Below are 8,287 nucleotides of genomic sequence, written 5' to 3'. Positions count from 1 at the left end.
GTTCTCGCTTCGGCAGTGCATATATGAAAACTGGAGCGCTACAGAGAAGATGAGCATGGGTGGCCCCTGCACAAGGATGACACCCAAATTCGTGAAGCGTTCCATATTTAAAAAGCAAAACAAAAAAAACAAACAACTTACTGAGTATAAATAGCTATGAGCTTCCTGGCAGCCAGGGAGAGAGGTGAAATAAGTCAGCGCCACCTCAGTGTTTTCCCACCATTGCCTGCCGGCTTGTGGCGGTGAATGTGGCTGCATGCAGAGGTGTCTGTGTGTGAGAGGGAGTCACAGAGCTGCAGGTGGGACACATTTCAGAGCTGCCTGGAAGCCAGGGTGAGAGGGGAAATAGGTTGACTTTGAACCTGGTCAGATGTATGTTTCTTGCTGTGTGTGGCCAGGGTTCCTGGGGGATCAGACAGGACAGCGCAGGGCAGTCAGGCGTACGCGGCTGTCCTCGGCAGGGCTCCAGGGCCGGGCATAGCCGGCGTGGGGCAGCAGCAGGCGGTCCTGTGTGCCGTCGGGGCTGACGAGGCGCTGGACAGCCAGCAGGTAGTCCCGGTGGGGTGCCAGCAGTGGGCAGGGGCAGTGGCCCAGCGCCCACACGTACTCGTGGGCCCGCAGTGGCGTGCGGTTCTTGTAGATGAGCTGGATACGCACCTCATAGCGGGTCTCCTGGGCCTGGCGGTGGCGGCCCAGCACGCGGGCCTGGAACGCTGTGGGCAGGGTGGGCGCTGAGCTGGCTGCAGGCTCTGCTCTGCGCAAGTCTCCACGCCCCCGTTGCCAGAAGAGGGGCTGAGGGTCAGGTGGGACCTCGGGATCTACAGTGACTGGAGTCAGGCTCACGTCAGGTATCAATGAGGGGTCAGGGGTCACATAAGGGTCAAATGAGGGTCAGGAGAAAGGGTCAAGGGTAAAGTCAGGTGAGGGGCAGAGATCAGGAGGAAGCCAGGTCAGTAGGGGGCTAAGTGAGGGGAGAGCCCCGGGGGTCTCACCAAAGTCACTGGCGCAATAGTGAAGCAGTCGGTGGGCGCGGCCTCGGGTGTCGGGACAGGGTGGGCAGGGGTCTGTGGGGTGGGCAGTGCTGTGAGGGGCACAGACCTCAGCCCCCACTCGTCCCCCACCCTGGCTGTCCCCACCTCACCTGGGGCCAGGGGTGGGGTCTGTGCAGGGGAAACTGTGGGGGCTGCGGGGGGCTGGGGCTCCACCTCCCGGGTCTGTGGCTGCCTCAGGGGCCAGCCCAGGGCCTGCGCCCGAGCCTGGAAGGGGCTGTAGCGTTCCCGGGGGAGCCAGAACTCAAACTCGATGCCTGGGTTGGGCTCCTGCAGGAGGACCTGGAGAGGGGGAGGCACACAGGGAACTGCTCCAGAGGCTGGGGTTGCCTCCTCCCTCTGATGCTCTGATCCCAGCCTCCCCACTCTGACCCTGTCCCCAGCCTCCCTCCTCTGACCCTGTCCACAGCCTTCCCCATCTGACCCTGTCCCCAGTTTCCCTCCTCTGACCCTGTCCCCAGCCTCCCTGCCTCTGATCCTGTCTCTAGCCTCTCCCCTCTGACCCTGTTCCTAACGTCCTTCCTCTGACACTGTCCCCAGCCTCCCCCCCACCCTGTCCCTGGCCTCCCCCCTCTGACCCTGTTCCCAACCTCCCCCTTCTGACCCTGTTCCCAACCTCCCTTCTCCGAACCTGTCACCAGCCTTCCCCCTCTGATGCTCTGTCTCCGGCCGACCCCGTTTGACCTTGTCCCCAGCCTCCCGTCTGACCCTCTATTCCCAGCCGACCCTGTCCCCAGCCTCTCACTGCTGATGCTTTGTCCCCAGCCGACACCCTCTGTCATCAGCCTCACCTCTCTGACCTTGTCCCCTACTACACCCCCTCTGACCCCCTCTCTCACCAGCCCCCCTCTGACCCTCTTGGAGGCCAGGTGGCACCTGCAGGAGCAGGTCGTCGGAGGTGGGCCCGGCTGCGCGCAACGTCTCCTCGGGCCCTGGGTCGTGGGTGTAGACCACATGCGTGCCGGCCGCCTCGTAGGTCCCTGGCGGGCTGACTGCCCAGTCCCCGTTGAGGACGTAGCGCCCATCACCCCCCATCAGTGCTGCAAGGGAACAGTCAGCCCTCAGGAGCCTGTCTCGTCTCCCAGACCCTGGGGTCCCCTCCTCAGGCCTCAGTCTCCCCATCTGTAAACGGGGACACCCCCCGGCCGGCCAGGTGCCTCCCACATCACACCCGAGGATACCCAGGTGGTTGCGGCTCCGGTGCGCCACGCGGATGTGTCTGGCGCCCTCGGGGATCAGGGTCACGTTCCAGTACCCAGCGAAGGCACCTGGCGGGGAGGGTAAGAGGGTGTTGGGGTGCCAGTGGGGGTGTATTTGAGCGATGACTCGAGGATTAAATGAGCTCCTGCGGGTAAGACAGCTAGCCAGGGTCCTGGGAACCGAAAACCCTCCGTAGACGTTAAGAGTTACAGTTACTATCGCTTCGGTGCGGCAGGGAAAGCGTTAAAACCCCATCTGTTCTTGGGAGGGTGGGACAATCTGTCACTAGCCAATCAGGATGAAGAGAAAGGGGGGCTGGGCCATACGCTAGCCAATCAGCACGGAAATTTGCTTCTGGGCCACGGCTTGTTAAAGGGCCCGCTCTGACGTGTGTGCAGGGAGGACGGGGCGGGCAGTCACCGGCGTCGCGAAACACGCGCTGCACGAATAGGCACGAGTCATTGGCGCCTCCGCAGCGGCCGCAGCGGTCCTCGAGGGCGCCGGAGCCCAGCAACCCATCACAGCCGGCGCTCTAAAGGGTGAAGGACAGGCGCGGCGTGACTGGCGCTGGGAGGGGCAGGACCTGGGGAAAGGGCAGAGTGTGGGAGTAAAAGGACGAGGCCTGGAGGGAAGATGGGGGCGGAGCCTAGGGAGGAGCGGGGCCTGGATGGAGATGGGCATGGTGTCCAAGGGGTGGGGCCTAAAGGTGGCTGGGGGCGGGGCCTAGTGATGGGCGGGGCCTGGAAGGGGAGCCTATGGATAGGTGGGGCCTGTGTGGGTGGAGCCTGGTGATGGGTGGAGCCTAGGGAGGAGGCTGTGGGTGGAGCCTGAATGGGAGGTAGGCAGGGCTCAGACTGGGCCCGGCGAGTCCTTACCAGGCAGCGGCCAGCCACGCAGACCCCATGGGCACCCGGGCTGCAGGCGGTGCCATCCAGGACGCGGCCAAAGCTGTGGTAGAAGGCGTGCCCTTCTGCCAGGCAGTTGAGGTCACACTGGCTGGGTGCTGAGGGCGGGAGGAGTCAGTGGGCCTGGGACTCCTATTCAAGTTCCAGTCTCCCTATACCAAGGTCTGTCAGGCAACCATCGCCTTGGGCAGATGAAGCCCAGAGATTCAGCCAAGGCCACATACCGAGGCTGAGGCAGAGCCAGGACTGGACCATAGGTGCTCTGCCTCCAGCAACCTAGGACTCCCAGGCAAGTATCCTGGGGCTGCATTCATTCATTCGTAGTCTTTATATTAGGAGTCCTTACATAGTATTCATTATTAACACCATTACTCATACTTGATTCCACTGAACACCTGTTTTCCAGATACTGTTCTAAGCTCTAGAATACGGAAGCAAGAACTCAATCAGTGTGCAGATGGGTAGCCTTAAAGGTGGCCAGGTGCGGTGGCTTACACCTGTAATCCCAGCATGTTGGGAGGCTGAGGTGGGCAGATCTCCTAATCCCAGGAGTTCAAGAGCAGCCTTGGCAACATGGCGAGACCCCGTCTTTACCAAAAATACAAAAAATTAGCCAGGTGTGGTGGCATGTGACTGTGGTCCCAGCTACTCAGGAGGCTGAGGCAGGAGAATCGCTTGAACCAGGGAGGTGGAGGCTGCAGTGAGCCAAGATGGTGCCACTGCACTCCAGCCTGGGTAACAGAGCAAGACTCCATCTCCAAAAAAAAAAAATCTTAGCACCTCACCCAAGCAACCAGCAAGTGCCCAATGATGTGTTTGTCCAGTATACTGACTGAGTCTCATGCAACTGAGGTGTGTCGCTGGTCCTCCCTGGGCCTCAGTTTCCCCTTCTATCTGGAAGTGGGGCAAAATGGGCTGTCTGATCACACACTCAGGCTGACAGCCCTGACCCCTACTCCTCCAGCTCCAGCTTCTTCTGGCTCCCATTTCCCTGAGCCTGTGTGGTAGACCCTGCCTGGAACAGACCCTGGACTTGCCTTAGTGGGCCTCTGTGGGGCCGGACCCAGCAAGTTTCCTCCAATTCTCAGAGCAAGAAGGAAGGAAGGAAGGAAGGAAGGAGGGAGGGAGGGAGGCAGGGAAGGAAGAAGGGAAGGAGGGAAGGAGGGAGGGAGGGAGAGAGGGAAGGAGGAAGGAGGGAGGGAGGGAGGAGGGAAGGAGGGAAGGAAGAGAGGGAAGGAAATGAGGTGGAAGGATGGCACTTTCTCTGTTCTAGGCTTTTCTTGTATCTGTGACTGCCTTCCCCATGGCGTGTGAAGCTGCCTGTCTCCCTGAAATCTGGAGACGCACTGCCCCAGGCACACAGTTATATAACTGGCTATTTTCAGCTCAATGCAGCAACATTTCCTGCTACTGGGATAAGTTTGAGAACTGCTGGCCTCTGGATACAACTCTAAGTAAATCCTCAGTCCGGTGTTCAGCCCTGTGGAGAATGGACCCTGCTTCCCTCTGCCCGTGTTCCACCCTAACATATGCTGTTTCTGTTTCTTTTCACCAACTCCTACATATTCTTCAAAGCCCTAGTGCTAATACCCTCTTCTCTTTGCAACACTCCAAGTCCCTCTCCCTGGGAGTAATGAGTTGTTCCCTCTGGCCCAATCCTGACCACAGGAGACCAGGCTACTCACCCCCATAGAAGGGCACCCACTGGTAGGTTTTCTGTGTGCCCAGGACAGGACGGCCATTGTACAGGGCACACTGTAGGTCTCGGAAGGGCACAGCCCCTGGGGGACAGTCCTGGGGGCAGAGATAGGAGAGCCAGAGGCTGGGACAACCCCAGGGACAGGTGTGGGCTTCTGGGCAGCCTGGGGTGGGGAGGGCGTTTGGGAGGTGGGCAGGGCTTACTGGCAGCTGGCAGAGGCGGTACTCGTGGGAGTCTCCCCAGCATGGCTCTTCCCCAGGAAGCCTGCAGGGAGCCACAGTGTGGAGAGAACCCCCAGGGACCCCCTCCCGGGGCTGGCCTTCCACCCTCCACCCCCGCCAACCCCGCCCGCATTCCAGCGGGATCAGCAGGATTAAAGGGCACAGCATGTGTGGGCAGGCCGAGGGTGCGGCCAGGGGCCGGGCTGGGCAGGGAGGGGGGTGCAGGGACCCCCTCCCGGCCTGCTCACCGAAGGCACCGCCGGCTGCGCACAGATACGCCCCGCCCACAGGAGCTGGAGCAGCGGGTCCAGGACACCCACAGGGTCCACTCGCCCGGACCCTACTTGGGGAGACAGAGGCACGGTCAGCCTGGCGGGGGGATGCTGGTGACCCCACACTGCGGCTGGGTCCTCATTCTCACTCACCACCCCCCGGGCTCATGCCCCCCCTTACCTGAGCACTGAGCCCCAAAGCACAGTTCAGCAGGGCCCACAGGAAGAGCAGGAGGTTCTGGAAGAGGCGGGGCCTGGGGAGCAGAGGGGCCGGGTCCAGGCAGCCACCGCCAGAGACACGGCGTTGTGTCCCGGCTCTGCCTTGACTGGCTGTGTGATCCGGGTCAGTAACAAACCTCTCTGAGCCCTACCTCTCCTCTCTGAAAAATGGGGTAACAGAGGCCCCCCTTGTGGGAAAGTTGAGGGGTTCTGTGGATCAGGTAAAGAAGACAGGAGGTATGGAACACCGGATGGAGAAGAAGAACTCAACTGTCATCTAAAATTATTACTGTTATTTCTTTTTGAGACGGACACTCACTCTGTCACCCACGCTGGAGTGCAGTGGTGCAATCTTGGCTCACTGCAACCCTCCCGGGTTCAAGTAATCCTCCTGCCTCACCCTGCCGGGAGCTGGGATTACAGGTGCCCACCACCAGGCCTGGCTAATTTTTGTAGTTTTAGTAGAGACGGGGTTTCACCATCTTGGCCAGGCTGGTCTCCAACTCCTGACCTCATGATCCTCCCACCTTGGCCTCCCAAAGTGCTGGGATTACAAGCAGGAACCACTGCCCCCAGACTGAAGTTATTATTGATTGTGTATTGTGCTATAATGCACACAGTAGGCGCTTAATCGATGCTTGATGATTGGTGACATCATTCACAAATAGGACACAGGTGACTCCCAGGGCTGGGGCCCCTCCCTGCCCTCCCCACCATCCCGGCTTCTACCTTTCTGTGTGGCCTGAGGCCAGCCACTCCACTCTCTCAGGCCTCAGTTTCCCCATCTGTGCAGTGGGGGCCGGGTGGGCTCAGTCCATGATTCTGTGAGACCCTGCAGAAGGTGCGGCCAGCAGAGGCTGGGTCAGGAGTTGGGTCCCTGGCAGAGGCCCCCAGCTGCACCCTGGGCCCAGGGCTCCCTCGGCTCCCAGACGGCAGGGAGTCCTCCGGATTGGGGGTGGGGCAGAAAGGGGTGACCTGACCCCAGTCCAGTCGGCGCCTCATGGCCTCATCGGCGGAGGGGGTGGGACTGAGCCGCCGGGAGCGGCCGTGGAGGGAAGGGGAGGAGGCTGACGGCCTCTCTGAGCCTTAGTTTCTCCATCTGTCGGGGCAGGGATGAAGTCACTTGCCATCCACACCCTCCTCGTGACCCCAGCCTGCAGGGAGAAAGGGGAGGGAAGGGAAGTGGCCGCCCAGTGAGCTAGGGCGTCCCGTGCCAGCAGAGCCTGAAGGGCAGGCAGGCGGGTGAGCCCTGGTCGGGGCACCAGCTGGGGAGGAGGCTGGGTCCCATTTTGACCCCATTTCCCTGGCTCTCAGGCCCCACTGGCTCTAGCATTTGGACCTCTGGGGCACCAAGTGTCCGGGGTCCCGGGTGTTTCCAGGTGCTGAGACGGCTCTCTGAGCTCAGAGCCTGGGCTGGCCCAGGAAGCAGGAAGAAGTCGGAACCAGAAATTTAAAACACGTGGAGGGGGGCCCAGGTGTGGTGGCTCACACCCCTAATCTCAGCACTTTGGGAGGCCAAGACAGGTGGATCTCCTGAGGTCGGGAGTTTGAGACCAGCCTGGCCAATATAGTGAAACCCCGTCTCTACTAAAAATACAAAAATTAGCCGGGTGTGGTGGTGCACGCTTGTAATCGCAGCTACTCGGGAGGCTGAGGCAGGAGAATCGCTTGAACCCGGGAAGCAGAGGTTGCAGTGAGCTAAGATGGGGCCACTGCACTCCACCCTGGGTGACAGAGGGAGACTCTGTCTCAAAAACAAACAAACAAAAAACAAAACACAGAGGGAGGAAGCTTGACCTTCTGACAAGCCCACCAGACTCTGAGCCTGGCTTGAGGAGCAGGGGTCTGGGTGATGAAAAGTAAGGGGCCACAAAGACCACCCTCCCCCTCCACAGTGAGCCCTCCCCAGAACCAAGGCTCTCCCCTCCCCGTGTGGGCTGCACCCCGGACTGGCGGTGGGATCTCGGGGCAAGGCGCACCTCTGGGCCTCAGTTTCCCCCGGAGGAAGCGGGAGGATAGCAAGAGGGACTTACCGGCTGCGCAGAGCCCAGGTAGCGCGTCCCGGCTCCCTGAGCGGCCTCAGGGCGGGCGGAAGCGGCGGGGCCCGAGGTGCAGGGCGCGGGGAGCCTGGGACGGCCCCTCCCACTGCGGCCTCCGCGGGCGCGCCCAGGCCGGGGCTAGGAGGGGTGGCGGCCCCGGGCGCCCTCGCGCGGCGGGAGCGGATCTGCGGCAGGGGAGTGCCCGGCGCGCGCGAGCGCAGGGGCCCCGCAGTCACGGGCTGCTGTGCAGCGCCCGGCCACGGTGACCTTGGCACGCTCGGGCGGAGGCGCGGCGCGGGGACTGACCGCCCGCTCTGCCCCGGGGCTGCTATTCCGGGCGCCGCTCTCAGGGCCCGGGAATGTGCGCGAACCGAGATCACCCCGCCCTGGGCCTGGGAGTCCCCGGCGCTGCCCCCACCCGCCGACGCCTGGATTGCGTCCGCGCCGGGGTTCCCGTCCCCGGTCACAGCCCCTCCCCTGGTCCTGCCCCCCACCCCTCCTGCGGGGGGGGTCGCCCCACTCGTGGATGGGGACCCTCGCGCGCCTGGGGCTCCCACCCGGGGGTTCCCCGCCCCAGGTCCCGGCCACCCCCAGCACAGGGCCCCCGCGCACTGGGAGAAGCTCGGCTCCGGGGGCCGCGCGCGGGGGGTGGAGAGACCCTCCCAGCTGGCGCATTCCCGGGC

The 8,287-nt window shown here is 62.4% G+C and overlaps 1 protein-coding gene and 1 non-coding gene across 7 annotated transcripts; one reads left to right on the top strand and one right to left on the bottom strand.

The window, feature by feature from the left end:
• On the top strand, window positions 1–111 carry LOC119468894. Its single transcript, XR_005197694.1, has one exon. It is a non-coding gene; the product is annotated as a U6 spliceosomal RNA (small nuclear RNA).
• ADAMTSL5 (ADAMTS like 5) lies at window positions 91–7,759 on the bottom strand. 6 transcript variants are annotated; one of them, XM_037733427.1, is made up of 13 exons: window positions 7,599–7,759; window positions 6,693–6,719; window positions 6,295–6,397; window positions 5,528–5,600; window positions 5,323–5,414; window positions 5,057–5,117; window positions 4,840–4,948; window positions 3,125–3,252; window positions 2,670–2,781; window positions 1,926–2,317; window positions 1,142–1,331; window positions 993–1,064; window positions 91–827 (listed from the first exon to the last, which is right to left on the bottom strand). In XM_037733427.1, exons 3-13 carry the CDS (start codon window positions 6,348–6,350, stop codon window positions 412–414), a joined length of 1,701 nt encoding a protein of 566 aa, XP_037589355.1. In that variant the 5' UTR covers window positions 6,351–6,397; window positions 6,693–6,719; window positions 7,599–7,759; the 3' UTR covers window positions 91–411. The 6 variants fall into 6 exon arrangements, with proteins under 6 accessions (XP_037589355.1, XP_037589354.1, XP_037589357.1 ...); XM_037733426.1 differs by having other exon boundaries at window positions 6,541–6,719; window positions 7,599–7,758; XM_037733429.1 differs by having other exon boundaries at window positions 1,926–2,089; window positions 2,231–2,317; window positions 6,295–6,719; window positions 7,599–7,741.
• Window positions 7,760–8,287: the final 528 nt, after the last annotated feature.

Source organism: Cebus imitator, unplaced genomic scaffold, assembly GCF_001604975.1.
Source record: "Cebus imitator isolate Cc_AM_T3 unplaced genomic scaffold, Cebus_imitator-1.0 Scaffold524, whole genome shotgun sequence".
NCBI lineage: Eukaryota > Metazoa > Chordata > Mammalia > Primates > Cebidae > Cebus > Cebus imitator.
This window is presented reverse-complemented; position numbering and strand designations above follow the sequence as displayed.